The sequence below is a fragment of the Hipposideros armiger genome, unplaced genomic scaffold (genome assembly GCF_001890085.2).
Source record: "Hipposideros armiger isolate ML-2016 unplaced genomic scaffold, ASM189008v1 scaffold_388, whole genome shotgun sequence".
Taxonomy (NCBI): domain Eukaryota; kingdom Metazoa; phylum Chordata; class Mammalia; order Chiroptera; family Hipposideridae; genus Hipposideros; species Hipposideros armiger.
In genome coordinates, this window is record NW_017731738.1 from 531,621 (window position 1) to 550,809 (window position 19,189).

General features: G+C 51.6%; 2 protein-coding genes across 4 annotated transcripts; one reads left to right on the forward strand and one right to left on the reverse strand.

Annotated features, from left to right (window-relative positions):
- Positions 1-4,784, forward strand: TESK1 (testis associated actin remodelling kinase 1). 2 transcript variants are annotated; one of them, XM_019663371.1, is made up of 10 exons: positions 1-508; positions 633-754; positions 894-942; positions 1,667-1,813; positions 2,151-2,233; positions 2,400-2,490; positions 2,710-2,793; positions 2,943-3,032; positions 3,167-3,281; positions 3,614-4,784. In XM_019663371.1, the coding sequence occupies exons 1-10, from the start codon at positions 290-292 to the stop codon at positions 4,498-4,500; spliced, it is 1,887 nt and encodes a 628-aa protein (XP_019518916.1). In that variant the 5' UTR covers positions 1-289; the 3' UTR covers positions 4,501-4,784. The 2 variants fall into 2 exon arrangements, with proteins under 2 accessions (XP_019518916.1, XP_019518917.1); XM_019663372.1 differs by lacking the exons at positions 1-508; positions 633-754; positions 894-942; positions 2,151-2,233 and having other exon boundaries at positions 1,674-1,813.
- Positions 4,785-4,890: 106 nt separating this feature from the next.
- CD72 (CD72 molecule) lies at positions 4,891-11,952 on the reverse strand. 2 transcript variants are annotated; one of them, XM_019663373.1, is made up of 9 exons: positions 11,722-11,952; positions 11,496-11,603; positions 10,834-10,905; positions 10,197-10,286; positions 9,522-9,857; positions 6,876-7,018; positions 6,152-6,276; positions 5,313-5,469; positions 4,891-5,060 (listed from the first exon to the last, which is right to left on the reverse strand). In XM_019663373.1, the coding sequence occupies exons 1-9, from the start codon at positions 11,801-11,803 to the stop codon at positions 5,022-5,024; spliced, it is 1,152 nt and encodes a 383-aa protein (XP_019518918.1). In that variant the 5' UTR covers positions 11,804-11,952; the 3' UTR covers positions 4,891-5,021. The 2 variants fall into 2 exon arrangements, with proteins under 2 accessions (XP_019518918.1, XP_019518919.1); XM_019663374.1 differs by having other exon boundaries at positions 5,313-5,448; positions 11,722-11,951.
- Positions 11,953-19,189: the final 7,237 nt, after the last annotated feature.

Here is a 19,189-nt window from a genome sequence, read left to right on the forward strand (position 1 = left end):
TCCGCCTGCGGGGAGCCCTCCTGCCCGCCGGCGCCCGGGAGCGCCACCGCCACTGCCCGGCCCAGGCCCAGGCCCTGCGCAGAGCGGAGCGGAGCGCCGTCCACCCGGGCCCAGCAAGCCGGCGCGGCGGGGGCGGGCCCAGAATCTTCAGCGGATCTTCCATTCTCTAAGGCGGGAGCGGGAGCCCGGGCGCCCCGGATCGGGCTGGGCCCGCGCCCATGGCTAGCGCGGCCTGCCCGGGCCCCGGGGACCCTGCCATGTGAGGCAGGCCCGGGCTGGGGGCCCGGCCATGGCCGGGGAAAGGCCCCCACTGCGGGGCCCTGGACCCGGGCCGGGAGAGGCGCCGGGGGAGGGGCCCCCGGGGCCGGGGGGCGCGGGTGCAGGCCCGGGCCGGGGCCGCCCCTCCTCCTACCGGGCGCTCCGCAGCGCCGTGTCCAGCCTTGCGCGCGTGGACGATTTCCACTGCGCCGAGAAGATCGGGGCCGGCTTCTTCTCTGAGGTCTACAAGGTAAGACCAGCAGAGAGGGCAGAGGGGCGGGACCGAGCCTTAGACGGGAGGCTGGAGCTAGGGGACAGGATTCCGGGAGACCTGCCCAACCTACCCGGGACTCGTCGGCCTCTGCTGCCCCCAGGTTCGGCACCGACAGTCAGGGCAAGTCATGGTGCTGAAAATGAACAGGCTCCCCAGTAACCGGGGAAACACGCTACGGGAGGTGCAGCTGATGAACCAGCTCCGGCACCCCAACATCCTCAGGTGAGTGGGCCCCAGCTGCTTGCTGGGAAGCTTGCTGCGGGGAGGGGAAAGATCCCGCTGGAAAAGTGGGAACTGCGGTGGGGGGAAAGGGGGCAGGGCTCTTAAAGCCTACCCTCCTATCCTCCCTCCCCTCTTCCAGGTTCATGGGGGTCTGTGTGCACCAGGGGCAGCTGCACGCTCTTACGGAGGTGAGGATGGGCCAGGAAGGGAGGACCCCACCACCACCAAGAGGAGAGTCAGGGCCTGGTTCTTCTACAGAGGAATAGTGAGAGGCAGCAGGACCTCTTTCCCTGAACTTCCTTTTGGGCAAACCACAAATAAAGGGCCTCTATATCCTCTAGAACAGCGGTTCTCAACCTTGCTAATGCCGCGACCCCTTAATACAGTTCCTCATGGTGTGGTGACCCCCAACCATAAAATTATTTTCGTTGCTACTCTATAACTATAATTTTGCTACTGTTATGAATCGTAATGTAAATATCTTTTTGTTTTCCAATGGTCTTAGGCGACCCCTGTGAAAGGGTCGTTCAACCCCTAAAGGGGTTGCGACCCACAGGTTGAGAAGCGCTGCTCTAGAACATTGCTGTCCAACAGAACTTCCTGCAGCGATGAAAATGTTCTGTATCTGTGATGTCCAAAACTGTAGCCACATGTGGCTAGGGAGTACTGGAAATATGACTGGTGTGACTGAGGAACCCAATGTTTAATTTTATTTAAACTTAGTAATTTAAACATAAATAGCTATACATGTACAGGACAGAACAGTCCTAGAATACGAATGGGGGACCCTAGAGCACAGGCTCATGCTTCTGACCTTTGTGATCCTGAGTGTCCCCTGGCTTATAAGCGGGAGACTAGAGTACAGACTGAAACCTTGACATTCATTCCCCTTCTCCTCCCCCTATGTCCTAGTACATGAATGGGGGGACCTTGGAACAGCTTCTCAGCTCCCCCGAACCCTTATCCTGGCCTGTCAGGCTCCGCCTGGCTCTGGACATTGCCCACGGCCTACGCTACCTGCATGCCAAAGGTGTATTCCACCGAGACCTCACATCCAAGGTAGGCTGGCCGATGGGTGGAGGCATGAAGGGGGGTTTGAGACTATTAGGTTGTCACCAGCCCATGGATGCTGGAATGTGAAGAATACATATGTTAGGATGTTAGAGTAGCAAGGCATTGGAGAATGGGGGACTGGGTTGATGGGGCGTGCGCCGAGGGACTGAGTACACCACACTGTGTTTTGGAGTGACAGATGATGCTGCAAGATTGGGGTGCACTGAAGAATTGGGAGATCAGAGAGGCTTGGGGTTATTCTGGAGTGACAGAGCTTTGGGTGTAGACTGGGAGATCAAAGAGCAGAACGTGATGGGTGTGTGGGATGCTATATGTGTGTCAGAACTGTCTGATCCGACGGGAAGACCAAGGCTTCACAGCTGTTGTGGGTGACTTCGGGCTGGCTGAAAAGATTCCTGTGTATAGGTGAGGTAAACACCCCTGCTCCCCTAAACCTCCCAGAAGACCCCTGTCTAAATAAAGCCCCCAGGGACATTTCCCTTAGGGTGGGGAGGGGGCTCACCTTATCCTCTTCTGTTTTGGGGGGATGTCTAAGTGGGGTGTTTCTCACCACTCTGCCCCTGCCCTACAGGGAAGGGGCAAGGAAGGAGCCATTGGCTGTGGTGGGTTCCCCGTACTGGATGGCTCCAGAAGTGTTGCGGGGTGAGCTGTATGACGAGAAGGTAAGATATCAACCCTTCAGATCCTGAAGGCCTTCCAGAAACCCTGGAAGGCCCCATCTCAAGTTCCTCAACAACCCTACCAGATATTTCGGACGCCCCCAAGACCCCCCTTGCCTCTCACAGGCACTCCTCCAACACATGAAGACTGTCAAGACTCCCCTCTGAATTCTGACACATTCTGATTCAATTCCTCCCCCTGACATTATCTCCTACCCCCAGGCTGATGTCTTTGCCTTTGGGATTGTCCTCTGTGAGCTCATCGCACGGGTACCTGCAGACCCTGACTACCTACCCCGTACTGAGGTGAATGATGTCTCCAGGTTTGAAAAGGAGGAGCTCCAGGCTGGGCAGCTCATAACCAAGGAGGGTTCCCTGGAGGTTGAGGTCCTGATGAGGGGGCAGGAGAACCCAAGGAAGGCTGACTAGGAGACCCCTCCTCTCTGTCCCCACAGGACTTTGGCCTGGATGTGCCTGCTTTCCGGACCCTGGTAGGAGATGACTGCCCACTGCCGTTCCTGCTCCTGGCCATCCATTGCTGCAGTGTAAGAGCCTCACCCTCCCTGCCCTCTGCCCCCTCCATCAGCTGACAAGGCTGTCCTGTCCCAGGTGATGGGAGGAAAACTCAGGGATCCCCTTTCGGAGCACTAAGTCAAGTTGCCCCATCCCTACCCATCAGATGGAACCCAGCGCTCGTGCTCCCTTCACCGAAATCACCCAACACTTGGAATGGATCCTGGAGCAGCTGCCTGAGCCAGCCCCCCTCACCAGGGCTCCCCTGATACACAATCAGGGTAAGCGACCATGACCTTGACCCAACTGGAGTCCTTTTGCCTCACTCCTCCTTAGAATTCAGGGAGTTACCTGGAGGAGACTAAGTATATTTATTAGTTGAGAAGGCTGAGAGTGGGATGGGGTGAAAGGACATCTTAAAGAAAATAGTTTTCTAATTCTAGAGCCTGAAGGAAGAAGTAAAAGGGAACTGGAGGTGACATCTCCCCCTTTCCAAAGGACCCTGTGAGACTCCCTTTTCTAAGCTCTAGTCCCACCAGCCTCCTGGTGAATAATGAGGCAACAAGAAGCTATCAATGCTGAGAACAGTGATCATAGACTTCTCTGTCTACAGGGTCTTTTCCAAGAGGGGGTCCCTCTGCCACGCTTCCCAGGCCAGACCCCCGGCTCTCCCGAAGCCGGTCAGACCTCTTCCTGCCCCCATCACCAGAATCACCCCCCAACTGGGGGGACAATCTGACTCGCGTCAACCCCTTCTCACTACGGGAAGACCTCAGGGGTGGCAAGATCAAGCTCCTGGACACACCCAGCAAGCCAGTCGCCCCCCTGCCCCTTGTACCACCGTCACCACTGCCCTCTACCCAGCTGCCCTTGGCGACTACTCCAGAGATCCTGGTCCACCCTGGGACACCTGCTCGTCGCTGCCGCTCACTACCATCATCCCCGGAACTCCCCCGACGTATGGAGACAGCGTTGCCGGGGCCTGGCCCTCCTGCTGTGGGCACCTCGGCTGAGGAGAAAATGGAGTGTGAGGGCAGTAGCCCTGAGCCAGAACCTCCAGGACCAGCTCCCCAGCTGCCCTTGGCCGTGGCCACAGACAACTTCATCAGCACTTGTTCCTCGGCCTCCCAGCCCTGGTCCCCTAGATCAGGACCTCCCCTTAACAACAACCCCCCAGCTGTGGTGGTGAACTCTCCACAAGGCTGGGCCGGGGAGCCCTGGAACCGGGCCCAGCATAGCCTGCCCCGGGCGGCAGCCCTGGAGAGGACAGAACCCTCGCCGCCCCCTTCAGTTCCCCGGGAGTCCGATGAGGGACTGCCCTGCCCTGGCTGCTGCCTTGGCCCATTCAGCTTTGGCTTCCTATCCATGTGCCCCCGCCCCACACCAGCTGTTGCCCGCTACCGCAACCTGAACTGTGAGGCGGGCAGTCTCCTCTGCCACCGAGGTCATCATGCCAAGCCACCCACACCCAGCCTGCAGCTGCCTGGGGCACGCTCTTAGCAGTGGGGCCTGTGGTCTCAGGCCTCCAACTTTGGCCTTCAGGGTGCCCTGTGAGGACACATGCTGGACAGTGCCACCCCCAGATGGGCTGACCGGCTCTCTCCCTATATAGGGGAACCTCCGCATGGACTCGAGGGACAGAACATTTCCTATCCAACCCCTGGGCTTGCTCTCCAATGGGGATCACTGAACCAGACACGGCATTGCTGACACACGAGACTAACACGTGCAAATTATTTAAAAATATTTCAATAAAACTGCCTGGCTGGCTCCGGGCTGCCCTATCCACTAAGCCCGTGCGCCCTCCTCCCCACAGTTCCCCATTCCGCTATGGGTATGAGAGGTTCTTGAGGATGCCAAAATCTCTTCTAGAGGTTTCTGCACCCTTTTCCCAGAAACAGTCAGTTTCTGGGACAGGATTTCAATCAGGCAGTGGCATGGATTAGCCCTTGGCCAAGCATTGTCCAGGCAGAGTGAGGAAACGCTGGAGGGAGATGATCTTAGGACCTGTAGGCTTCAGGTTAAGGATGAGGGGCACGGGCTCTCGTTGGCATGAGTATCTGGAAGAGTAAAGCATCAGTGAACTCCACAGTTGACTGTCACTAGGAACCCTCATCCAGCTCCCTGGACAGCCACATCACCAGGCCCCGTTCAGTTCCAGGCCTTCCTGTGCAATGCCCCCTTACATAAGCAGACCAGGGCCCTGAAGGCTGTGGGTATGACTGTCACTCCCAGGAACAAGTTTTCCCCTGACTTCTGAGTCCCCTCTCCCCACCAGATTCCCATGCCTCAGTCCCATCCCTCACACTTACCCTGCTCAGTGCAGAGTGGTCCCCATCTGGATACTTGAACGCTGCCATCTCACAGATGCAGGAAAGATGAAAAGAACAGTCTGACTCCCACTGCAGCTCTCTTTTTTTTCTCCAGGTGGTTTGTACCTTGAGACATCTTGGGTTTTGAACGAAAAGTCTAGAGTTGTGAGAACCAGGATAAACTCTGGCCCCCTCCCTTTCCTTCTCTCCTCCCCCTCCCTGCATAAAACCTAGCCGAAGTCCTAACACCCTGCCTGCCTGTGGCCACGTTTGGGCATGGTTCAGGGACATGTCTGGACTCCAACCCTAAGAAGCTTTAGAACAAGGGGAAGGAAAAATCTCCCAAGGTCTTGAACCAGTTAGGGAACATAGGAGGTGACTACCTTATTTCAGGGCCCCTGGGGTTGATTCTCAAAGTTACCCACTGTTCCCTTACTCATGTCCCTGAGGCAGCTCTACTGCCCCAAGAGGCCCCGACTAAGAAAGTACCGCCTTAGCTTGGGTGGACTTGCCAAGGGGCAGACAGGAAGTGAGAATGCCAGGGTTCTTCAGCTGTGAAGCCCTCGCAAAATCCTCAGCTTCTCCCTCTGAGAGAAAGATGGCATAGGTTCTAACCTAGTGATTTTTTTTTTAAAGCATGTGCCAGGAACTGCTAGGTACTGGGGACAGACTAGAGAATAAGAATATCCTAAAGAATTATTAATCAAATAGAGAAAATGGACAAATAGGCAATTACAGTATTGATTTGTGAGTTTTAGGAATGAGACCTGGCGGGAAATCTCAATACTCTATGAAGGGAGTATGAAGTTGAAAATGTTCAAAAGTCCTAACAGACTTACCTAGAGATTTTTGTACTTTCAGTCAAATGCCACTCCTTAGCATTGAAGGTAATCCAATATGAATCAGTCCAGCCATTTTTTTCCAACATATTAGTTAAGCTGCTGCTATAATAATTATAATAGCCCTGAGGGGAGATTCAGAGAGACCAGAGGTGTGTGGAGAGTGACGGAAAACAGTAGAATGAGGGGAGGGGATGTGGTAAGGGGACCTGGGCTGATGGAAGAGAATGAATACTCTAGGGAGACCTGGGAACTTTGACAGGAAGACTGTCCCCATCCTTGGTGCATGACATCAGCTCATTGGTGACTATCCTTGCATCTTTTAAGTGCCAACCTGCATATGCAGGCTCACCTGCAGTTCGCCTCCCAGCTGGATAAGAAATGCCAGCCTTTGAAGGGGAGTCATTCCATGATCTGCTATAGTCACAGAATCAATCCCTACAATCCAGCCCACCAAGTATGAGGCCTCTCCCTGAGAGACCATGACAGTCAAAGAATCCATTAGGCAGCCCGGAAAACTGAGAGGAGAAACAGGTAAAAGTAAAGATGGTTCATAAGTCAACTCGTATGCCAGCTCTAATCAATTAGTAGGGGCTGCCTGGAGTCCTGCTGAGAAGCTGCATAGAAAAGGAAGGCACGCCACAGCATGCATGCCGTGTGTGCGGTGCCATTCCCGACTTTACCTAACAGTACCCACTACAGTTTGTGAATAGGGTATGCTTACTGAATAAGAAACGTCCCTGACCGTGGCCAGGTTGGAGGACAGAGATTTACAATAGTCTTGGCTGTTCTCCCAAGTTCTCTTAGTAAGTGAGACGTAAAAGCAACTCCTCTCATTCAGTATCCATCCCACGGGACAACAGGTGTCTGAAAAAACAGAAAGAATGTGACAGCACAGCCCAGACCCAGGAGGGAGATCTCAACACTCAGGATGAAAGTAACCGCTCAGCAATCTATTGTAGTGCTAACAATGTTCCCCAAGTCTGATCTCAGCACCTTCATTGACTTCTAGTCCTTGATCTTTGCAATCTTTCTGGAATATACTTAGTAAAAGCCTTGAACATCCAACAACTTTATTCCTTAACAATCTGGGAGGGTTATTTTAATAGGGCTGGTGACACTATTCCCAATTTCTGAATGATCACAGTCCACACCCCCCCCCATTTTGGCTAAGCTCACCTGGGGCCCCATAAGCGTTCTATTGGCCTCTCATTCATCTCATTAGCTCCCTAAAGCATTCCCCACTGCATATTCGAGCTTCTAGCCACCTCCTTCCCTCTCCACTCTTCCACAAGTAGACAACCTTAGTTCCTGTTTTGCTGAAATTGCCACTTGATGTGAACTATCCCCATTTCCCTCCTCTGCACCACAAAATTTGTCCCTTCTCTGTTCCTTTTTTCCGACCAACTATAAGAAATAAACATTCCTCTTTAACATCCCACACCTCAATCTGTAGTCCTGACCCCAACCCACCTCTCTCCACTGCTTGTTCCATGTCTTACCTCCGTCACTCAAAAATCATTCCTTCTCCACTAGCTCCCTCTCTTTCTATCTACATTTTCTCACGTGCCCACCCAGCTACCCTCTTGAATTACTGTCCTATGTCAACTTAAAGGGGGGGGAAAAAAGTCGGTGTGGCCAGATAGAAGAGGGTGAGGGGAAAGTGACATGCTTGCGAGGTAGGCAGGGGCCTTGGAGGCCGCGTAAAGAATTTTTTATTTTTATATTACAAAAAAGAGAAAGTCAATGTAGGGTTTTACGTAGAGAAATTTTGTTCACTTACTATATCACAAGTGCCTGGGTACAGTGCTGGACATATAGTACGTATTCCATAACGTTTGATTTACTAACTGAAATGACATCAGATTTTTGTTTTTAAAGTATTACCCTGACTGCAGTACAAAGAGTGGAACGGGGGTGCAGGGGGATGTTTAGGGAAAACATTCAGCAAGCTGTTGCAGTTATCCTTACAAGAGATGGGGGTGGGCAAAAAAGCAAATGGATATATAGACTTGGTGGTGGAAAATGAAGGGAATTGCTCTCTGACAGTAGGGCATCTGCTGAAAGTGAGAGAGAGGGTAGTAGGGTAGGGAGTTATTATGGAGAGCAAGGCAACCACTGCAGAGGTGTCAGGCAGCACGGTGGCCCCAGCTGAGGTGAAACTAGAGTTTCAGTGGCACCAAGCAGAAAGATTACACCATTAGTCTCACCTGGGTACAGGCATGGACAAGGTGGGCAGTTAAGTTCATCCAGAGTTCAGAGATTGCCAGTCAGGTGCACCACAGGGACAATGGAACAAAGGAGTGAGTGGTTGAAGTGATGCACCCGGAATGCAAGATGGGTAGAGAGAGAAGTGAAGACAGGTGACAGCTGATGGGAAGGAAGAAATGGGAGTCAGTGGGTTGGAGGCCTCAATGAGGTTGGAGAAGAAGTGTAGGGAAAGCCTGGAGAGGCGGGCATTGTGGTCACGATGGAGGTCTGAAAACAACCTTTCAGCAGAAGAACAGTTTGGGATGCTGAGGTCTAGGGTGCAGCTGTGGGAATGGGGCAGTACTGGCATGGAACTGAGGATCATAGAGACTAAGAAGGTTAAAAAGACAGAGATTACACATAATCTCGCTGTCTTAAACCTTGGAGGAGAATCCAGATGCCCTCTGAGCTAGACTGAGCCTACCCTCGACCACAGATAACCAGTTCATGAACATTCCAGTCCCCTTGGACTGGGCACTTTGCCTCAAACCTCAGCCTACTTCATTCAGCACAGCCCTTCCCCTCTTAGGTGTCCCCCTCCCTCATCCCCACACACTGGCTGGATGAACACTCCATGCCCGTTCCCTACCCCACATTACCCCCACCCACCTCATTGTGTCACCCACGCTTGAGAGCTTCAGCTGCCTTGCCCCACCACCAGACTGCACCTTGTCAGTCAGTAATTTTTAACCTTTTGGGGAATCTCAGATGTAGTGAAATCTAATTAAAGCTATAGACCCTCTCTTCAGAAAAATGTGCAAACAACCAATTTCACATCCCACTTCAGGGGATTCCTGGATCCTCGACATTGATGTCAGCCAGATGAGACCTGAGTTTGCTGCTTTGGACAATTGACTTGCATTGCTGGCTGCTACCCTCCTCTCCCCCACAGGATCTGCCTTAAAGCTGGGTGAGTCCCCCTAAATCCAGTATGCAGCTTGATCCTTCTCCTTGCTGGCTAAGGCTGCACAGCTTATGTGCACTATCCTTTCCTGAACAACTCAATGCCCACCCCCCACCCCCCGCTAGACAGACCCCTGCACCCTGCCACGAGTGTCTCCTTGCTTCAATTCATCCCTCACAGCAGACCCTCCCATCTCTCCTCTCCCAGAGCAGATACCTGGTGAGGGGCATGTGAAGAAGGGCTTCAGTGTGTCCTGCATGCGGTTCAGCCTCTGCTCCAAGGTTCTCCTCTGTTCCTCCTCTCTTTGCAAGTTCTCCTGGGCCTTCTCCCTGTCAGACTGGCAGGCCTGTAACTTCTCTTTGACAGCCTGGCAATCCCTCCTTTCCACCTGTAGTGCCTCCTGAATCTGGGCCAGCTCCCTCCTGGACCCCTGCAGATCCTGTTCCCTCTGCCCTATCTGGGTGATCCTTTGGTGGAGCTGCTGCCTCAGGCTGCTGTTAGTGGCTTCCAGAACCCTGTTTGTGTGCTGGAGCTGCTGGGACACCTGCAGATCTGTTTGGCCATAAAGAGAGATTTGGAGGGCATCTTCTTCAGCTGTGCCCTGGTTCCCTGAGACTTCAGTGTCAGCCCTTTTTGCTTCTTGCAACTTTTTGCACACGGGGCTGAAATATAAGATCTGACGGCCTCAAGCTTAAGGAGGTACTGAATTAGGTGAGGACAATTTATGAAGACACAGTGCTCTAAAACAGAGCTGGCTGGGAACCAGACCAAAAGCTAAGGATGTGGTGTTGGTGACTCCAGACCCTGCTGAGGAAGGGCAGCTACTGGGGAGAGTAGGGGAGAAAGTTGTTTGGGGTAAGTGGGAAATGGAGCGGGGGCAGTCATACTCACAGCGTACTCCCAGAGAGATGGCAACCATGCCCAACAGCAGGCCGGTGAGGAGCAGGCCCAGAAGGAGGTATTTGGAGCAGGCTGAGGGGCCTTAGGGAGACAATGGGATGGGGGGCAGTGAGCCCCAGGAAAGAGGTTATATACTGAGGGGTGGGTGGGAAGATTCATGGGAAACAGCCTCCCTCAGAGGACGTGGTGCAGGCCTGGTGGCTTTTGTGGGGCAGTGCGTTTCCGCAGGTAGCGGAGGGAAAGCGTTCCAGAATAAGGGCTGGAGGTTGTTTCTGGTGAGGAGGCTCTAAATCTCAGACCCAGACAGCGGCAGGGGATATATGAATGAGGACCATTGTAAGCGGGGAGAGGAGGAGAGGCTCTGGGGACGACACATCAGAAAGATGGGGGTAAAAGGGGCAGGTGAGGGGGGTCGCGGAGCTGCCCAAACGGTCCGGGAAACTATGGCTCACGTCCGGGAATCAGACCTGCACACGGCAGGACCCAGCACCACCCGCGCCCAACGCCAGCACGTCACTTCGCGCCCTTCCCCGCCGGGCTTTGCGGGGTTGGCAAGGTGCGTGAGGCCGCGGACGTGCGCGAAACCCCCCGCTGGAGGCGCGCGCGGCGGGCAGGGCTAGGTACTCACACTCCAGAAGCCGCCTAGCAGCCGGTGACGTCACGGAGCTCCAGGACGCTGTTGGCAGCTCCGAATGGACCCCTGCGCAAGGCGAGCGAAGTCCAATTAGAAGATGGGAAGCCCCGGGAATGCCCCTTTCCCCACCCCTCACACCCCTCCGCCGCGTTGAGACCCCAGTGTCCCCGTTGCCTTACGCAGCTGCTCCGGCTCATCCTTAGCACTTCTGGAGTTCCTCAGCTCTCCTGGGACTCTCTCGTGTCCCTCCTGGATCTTACCTATCTGTTCCCCAGGGACCACGCCTCGCCCTTTTGGGTCTCCCTCTATCTTTTCCGCAGGGCCCCTCTCTGCCTGTCCCAAACCCTCTCTTGGGAGCTCTCTCATCCCTTCCCTACCCTCTCTTACCCCTCCTGTGACTTGCTATTTCCCATTCGAACTCATCTCCCCACGGGGCTGCCCGATTTCTCTCCTATCCCTGCCTCCCCACTGGGATCTCCACCTTGACCCTGGGAGCCTTATCCTTCCCCCTGGCTGCCATTTATCCAGTGCTCATTCTTCTCTTCCCTAAGAATCCCCCTCCTTTTCCCGAGGGTGTTGTCTTCCCAAGAATACTGTGGACTCACCAGCTCAAGATACACACCCCCACACAAACACCCCCCCCCAGCTCTTCATACCGGTTTTGTCCCCTAGTCCAGAGGAAGCCAAGCTCAAGGCTCCCCCGGAGATTGAGGGCACTTGCACATTCTCATAGGTGAGTTCCCCATCCTCATCAGCCTCTGAAACTGGAAAAGAGAGAAAAGGGACCAAGATGGGGGTCAGGAATGAGGGTCTGTGCGGTGGGGTGGGGTCATGAAGGAAGATGGGGATGCAGAGTCAAGGAGATACTCAGCCACCCCTTACCCTGTCCTAACTGGCTGGAGATGCTCTTCTTAAGGGGAGCCTTCACAAACCGCAGGTCTGCATAGGTGACAGCCTCAGCCATGGTCCTGGGCACCTCTGCCTCACCCGTCTCTCCCTCTTCCACTGGCACCAAGCTTCCCTTGCCACTCTCACTTCTGTCCTTTCACACTCTTAGGCTCTATGTCCCCTCTGTGAATGTTTCGCTTAGTGTTTTACCCTGTGACTTCCAGTTACAAAAGAGGAAGGTCTGAGCAAATCTCAGACAGATGGATTCAGTGAAGTGAATCATATCCCTGAGCACTGGCCAGAGTGGCAGAGGAGAGGAAACTGAGGTCCAGAGCATGGGGGTTGGGGCTGCGGCGGGGGGACGGAGGGGGTGTTGGTCAGTCCTACTGAGTAGGACTGCTACTCAGGCCTGTCCCTGTGTTCTGCCTGTTCTCCACCTTCATTACCCCAGACTCACTTTGGCAGTGTCAGGCTCCTGATCATCTCCCCTGATTTGCCCTGTGCCTCCTCTCCTGGCTACCTTGTCCACAGGCTTTCCCTGTGTAGTCAGAGCTCTTTTGTGCCCAGATAACCCCAGAGGATCTCCCCAGTCATTGCTCTAGGGTGGGGCTTCATCCCCCCACCAGACTGGGGGGTTCTAGTATGGAGCCCTAGCTCCTCATCATCCTGGGGTTCCCAGCAGGTATGGGTTCCCAGAAAAGGGTCCCTGATTTTGTGGGCCCATCTCCCCATCAGTTTGGAGCCAGCTCCCCTCCTGCTGTAGTCACACAGAGCTGTGGAGGATCCCACACACAGGGAGGGTCTCACACCAAAGCTGTCCCTGGGAACCACAGCCTTTGGAGGGTGCAGAGGATCTGGGACCACACTGTTTCTTCTCTGTAAACGCCCCCAGACTCCTCTTCACAGCCTTTCCCTGGCCTCTTCCACCTTTGTTGCCCTACCCATCCATCACACCTGTGGCCAGTCAGCCTCTTTCTGGTCCCATCCTGCCCCCTGCTGGACTCATGGCGTCCCCCGTGTCCCAGCATCTGAGCTGGACCCAGCAAGCTGAGTCCAGGAGGCAGAGGCTCTGGGATAGGCCTGTGCTGGGGGTGAGGATGAGGGCAACCCCAACTTGTGCACGTCTGGAAAAGCCTGCAGCACTGACTGCTCATGAACCCTTGGTGGGGAGGGGGTGGTCAGGGAGCAGGCAAGCATAGGGATGAAGAAGGGCTGCAGCGCTTAGATGAGGGGAGGCAAAGAAACAAAGCAGGGTTGGGTGCTGAGAGTACACACTCCGGGTCAGCTGAGGTTTTAGTATTTTCTTGTTTTGGTTTTTGTTTCTTTCTTAATTTCCAGTGAAGTTCTTCCTTAAAAAAAAAAAAAATCCCTACATTGTCCCTTTACACCCAGCTCTAAGGAAAGGGGAATTTATGGGGGAAGACCAGGGGCTGAGAGGCCCTCATCGCTGATGAAAGCCTGCATGATGAAAGAGGGGAACCAGGGGAAGAAGGAGCCTGCTGAGCCGTAATTCAGAGGTGTTCCCTGATGCTCCTTTTACCATGATGTGACCCCAAAAGGATCTACTTCTGGGGGTGGGAAGAAGCTGGGTCAAGACAAAGTATGGAGGTAAGAAAAACCCACCCCCAGTGGGTGACATCCGCCCCCTCAAAAGCATCCCCTGCAGGTGTGGGGAGGGGAAAGGAAGGGGAAGAGGTCCTCACCACATGCTAACAGCTTGTAGTATTTGATTAGTGGTGTGTGGAAGGCGCTGTGATGGGCCCATGGGTCTGTCGAGGGCTCTCCCCAACATGTTACCCAGCCTGCCTCAGAAAAAGTGCCCACTGTGTCTCAGGGAGAGGCAGGGTGTGTGTGTGTGTGTATCCCCAGGTCTTCGCAGTCTCTTGGGGGTGTCTGTGTGAGGTGAGCATCTGTGTCAAAGCCTGCTCAGGGGATTAATCACAAAGGCTTCTGTGGGCTAAAGCGTGCCTGTGATAGCTGTTATTTTGTTCCATGGCAAGGGATGACGGGCCATTTTCAGAAAAGTCTTAAAAGGCCATGGGGACAGATTCTGCAAATATTTCCTTTGTGAGGCTCAGTGTTTCCTAAGGTGTCTCTGCAGCTGTTAACCGGCTCTGCTTGATTAAAGTTTCCAACAACCCAGGCCCCTCCCCCAGGCAGCCTGTCAGGGCCTCCCCCAGATAACAGACAGTACTGTGTGTCGGTGACTCCCTGGGGACCTCAGGGGCCTGTGAAAGTGAGTGGGAGGATACAGTGCAGCTGTGGCAGGGGTGGGTGGGGGCAGTCTGGGTACTTACGCCTATGGTGTACAGGGCAGCATGTGTGTCAGTCAGTTGCAGGAAGACTTGTAGGAATGCTATAAACTGTAGATAATGTCCCAGTTTTCAAAACCAAACACAAGCGAACATGGTTTGGATGCCAGGTAAAATGCCAAAACCCAGCTTCCGGTATGTGCTCAACAAAGTATCAGTGGGCATGCTATCTAACTTGACCCTTGGAGAGGCTTCAGAGGGAGGGACCTGGGATGAACCAAACTGCACACGCACCATGGCCTGTCTTAGGCAGGCTTGGCCTGTATTCCTCTCCTCTTTAGCTCTTTTGGCGATGGTTACACATCTCCTTATGACAGCCCACATTCCCTTCCATCCTAGACCATCTTGTTTACAAATAGGGATGAGAGCAGGATCCTTCTTCCCCATGTGTGTCACATGGAGTCTGCAATATTGACACTCATATTATCTTTCAAAACAACATCAGGAAGGACACCTGTAACTACGCACTGCACCTCACCTGCCCAAATGTCAGAAACACCTGGGCTTTTAAGAGCTGAGGCGCCAGTGCTGTACAGCTTTTCTAGGACCGTAATATCGTCTGTGGTCCCAGAGGACAAATACCAAAGCCCATTTCTTGCCTTCTCCTGACCTCTGCTGCCTATTACAGGGAGTAGGTTGTTAAGGTGACAAGAGGAGGGAGCCCAACATGAGGGCATCCAAAAAGAATTTGCTGTGTGGAAAGGGGCTCACCTGGATAAACTTTGGTGAAGTCCAGCCAACATCAGGAAGTCAAGGAAGTCTCCTGAGACCCTGAAAGTCAGGTTATAGCTGTCTTTATTAACCCACTGGCTCCAGGAGGCCCAAATCTACAGATAGGGCATGGTAGGCAGAATAATGGCCTCCCTGGAATGTACACACTCCAATCCCCAGGACCTGTGAATATGTTACTTTACCTAACAAAAAGGTACATGTGATTAAGTGAAGGACCTTTAGACGGGGAGTTTTATCCTGGTAGGCCCAATCTAATCCCACGAGTCCTTGAAAGGGAACAACTTTTGGGACCATGGGAAGAAAGAGACTGGACCATGAAAGGAGGGTCAGAGAGATGCAACATGAGGACTCCACCCAAGTTGCTGGCTTTGAAGGTGGAGGAAGAAACCATGAGCCAAGGAATGCAGGTAGCTTCTTGAAGCTCGAAAAGGCTTCTAGAGGCCACCTGGGATAAACGGATTCTCCCCAAGAGCCTCCAGAAAGGAACAAGCCCTGCTCACACCTTGACTTTAGTGAGACCTGTGTCAGACTTCTGATCAACAGAACTGGAAGATGAGAAATTTGTGCTTTTTAAGCCAGTAAATTTCTGGTAATGTGTTACAGCAACAATAGGTGAGTTTCTCAAACTGTGGAGGAAATATGATGTCATGGAAAGAACATGATATTATGAATATAGAAGCCAGCCCTGCCACAGAATGTAACTTTGGGAATGTCACAATTTCCTTTCTAAAATATAGGATGGCTTAGGCAAAGTCTGACATCAATCAATAATGTGTTTGCTGGAGATATAATAGGAATTTTAGCAAAAGCATCTTTAAAAATCTGTCAATAGCTTCAGAGTCAGGAGGGAGAACTTGAGCCATCTCACAGCACTATCGGGGATTTGCAGCTCTGATCACTGAAGCCAAAAAGTAGGTCTCCAGTGACTTGCTGCAGGCCACCCCTTGGTCCTGTTTTGGATGGTGACACAGAAAGCACATTCATAGATGCTGATGGCACAGAGCTATAAAGAAAAGCAAATATACCAAAAGGGAAATTCAAGAGTCAAACAGTGAGGCAAGGCAAAATGATGACTCCAAACCACAGAATGCAATGTAATAAAGATACAAAATAACAGCTAGCATTTATTGAAAAATGAAATTTTGGGTTCAAACAAATTACAGAAACATGTGATGGAGGGAGTCTGGCTTAACAATAGTTTATGTACAAAAGTTTGAGGGAAGGGGCAGTTATCAGGCATTTTGGAGCTCGAAGGGGTCTTAGCCCAACCCACTTATTGTACAAATTAGGAAATGGTTCAGAAGGCTGTAAGTTACTAATTGTGAACTAACCACATGACTAGGAGGGCTTGTGAAAAAGCTGTCCCTTAGGACTACAGCTCCTTTACCAAATGTCAACATTGTGCCAGCCACAACTACAGCCTCTTTTGAGGGGAGTGGACTGCTGCTGATGAGGCAGCCCTAGACCCCCAAAATTGTATTATGGGACCCCCCCCCAACTCCTCTGACCTCAGCTGACTGGGCAATTGACTCAAGGCTGTGGCCTATGAGAGGACCTGGCCAGAAAACCAGGGATTATTAATTTTTCATTCTCAGGAATTTAAATGGGAAAATATGGAGATGACCACTCCGTTGGCAGGGGGAGCTGAGGCAAAAGGTTGCATAGAGTCTACATCGGTCCACATAGTAGAGTCCTCCATACTTAGCAATTGTGCCTGGCTCCTCCTGTCTCACACACTTGCAGTGGAGTGATTATCCTGGCAGGGGTACTCAAACCTGATTTTCATGAGGAGATAAGGTTGCTGCTACATAGTAGGAGTAGGCTGAACATATCTGCATGCCAGGGAATTCATGGTGCCTCTTGGTGCTCCGTGCCCAGTGATAAACTATCCACAAATGGGCAACTGCGGCCACCACAGCCGGAAAAGGGCTCAGGCTCCTTGGGAATGAGGATCTGTCCAGGTTACCCACCAGGCAAGCCATGTAGACCAGCATCTAGTGCTGCTTGAGAGTAAGGGGATGGTAGAGGAGGAAAGGAAGCATCTCAGTTGCAGCCTTAGAACCAACCATAGCAGTGGGGATTGTAGCTTGTCCCACTAACCCTCCTGGTGTATGTGTTTGTTTGTTTGTTTGTTTGCTTGCTTGCTTGTTTGTTTGTTTTTTAAGATCTTGGGGGGGGGAATTGGGGTAAGGGGAACAGTGTTGCGGAATTGGGGAAGGGGAACCGCCAAGTTGTTGTCCTTCAATCTTAGTTGTGGAGGGCGCAGCTAGCTCAGCTCCAAGTCCAGTCACCATCCGGCCACCGGTCAGCAGCCCAGGGCAGCTCAGCTCAAGGTGCCATGTTCAATCTTAGTTGTGGTTGGGCGTAGACCACCATCCCATGAGGGAGTCCAACCTGCAACCCTATTGTTAGGAGCACATGCTCTCACCAGCTGAGCCATCCTGCCACCTGTTGGCAGCTCAGCAGTGGCTCAGCTCGGACGCAGCTCACTGGCCCATGTGGGAGTCAAACCGGCGACCCTGTTACTCAGAGCTCATGCTCTTAACCAACTCAGTCACTCGGCCAGCCCTGGTGTACGTTTTTATTTCTCTTCCTCTACCTTTTTTTAAGAAGAAGCAGTGACAGGCTGAACTTAATGAGCGACATGAGTGGATGTGAGCACTGCACGAGCAGACACTCAGTGCCTCAGCCATCTCTGTCCTCTCAGGCCTTTCCACTTGGTGCACATCAGCCTGGTTTCCAACTGCCAGTATCTTTGCCTGCAGCTTTTCTTTGGCAAGTGGTTCTGCCCCAATGCATGACCACCAAAAGTGGCATTTCCCTCCCCACCCCACCCCCACCCCACCCCAGAGCAGCTCTCAACCAATGACCAATGGGAACTGGTATAAACACACAAGCAACCTCGCCCCTGGGGGTGGGTAACTGAGGGCACATGGCACACTGGCTTTCAGAGTTTTCCAATGGTTTTGAGCCCCTTTGCCACCATGGATGTAAAGTGGTACATCGTTATCACTTTAAATTGCCTGTCCCTGACTCCTAGTGAATTTGAACATATTTTCATGATTGTAGTTAGCTCTTCTATTGATGTTAGATCCTTTGTACCTGTTTTTCTCCCCACCCCCAACCCTCGCCAGAATTTTATTTTGAAATATTTCCAGCCTAAAGGCAAGTTGAAAGAATAATACAATGAATACTTGCATGTCTGTCATCTAGTATGTCAGTCAAGGCTCAAACTGTTCTCAAACCACATAAAAGAAATGACAATTATGTGACATGATAAAGGTGTTAGCTAACAATGAAGGTAATCATATTGCTATATAAATGTATCAAATGAGCACATTGAACACCTTAAACTTATACAATGTTATATATCAATTATGTCTCAATAATAAAAGGTTCAATCAGAGAAGCAGACATTTAGGATATGCATATGCATATACATATACGTGTGTATACATGCACATCTATATTTTTTTCAACTAAGAGATTTACTATAGGGAACTGCCCTTACACAATTATGCAATTGTAAGAGCGGATTAAACAATCCATGAAAGGCCATTCTTTGCTTCTGACACTGGAGCTTGGAGTTGGTAGGGCAGGCAGTTGGGAAGGGAAGATGGATGGAAAGTGGGGGAGCAGGGATAAGCCAGAACCCATGAGGACAGACTGGAACCTGAGTCAATCTCTTGCTGCCTCCAACTTTGATGGTGTGAATGTCTTGCAAGAAATGCTTTCACCCCCCAGGCTCCACTGCTCCACTGGAACGCAAGCCTTACTAGTGCACAGTCCTAGCACAGAGTAGGCACTCAGTAAGGACAGCCCATTATTCCAGGACCATTTATGATGTCATCTTTCCTTTTCCCAATGAATTGAATTGCCATGTTCTCGTATATACAAACACCTAATTTTGGATTCCTGTTTTATTCCACTGATCAACTTTTTCCCCTTTACTTATTGATTTGATTAATTGGCCTTACAGTATGTTCTGATCTTTTATAAGGCAAATTTCTCTATTTAAAAATATTTTTCCTTAACTATTCTTTGAGATACAAATTGGAATTACCTAACTGTATATGTACTTTCATTTGGGAAGAATTGACATTTTTTATGACATTTTATCTTCCCATCAAAAAATGGTTGATTTTCTGTTTGTCCCAATCTTGTTTTATGTCTTTTAATAATATTGTATAACTTTCTTCATATGAGTACTGTGCTTCTTCATTAAATTTACATACTATAAAACTTATGGTGAGGAATATAATTAATAATGTTGTAAATATTTTGTAGGGTGTCAGGTGGTCACATGTCTTGCATCATGGATGGGGAGGAGGCTTGATCACTGCACTGGACACCTGAAGCTGATGTTGTATAATATTGTATGTCAACTATAAGTGAATATATATATATATATATATATA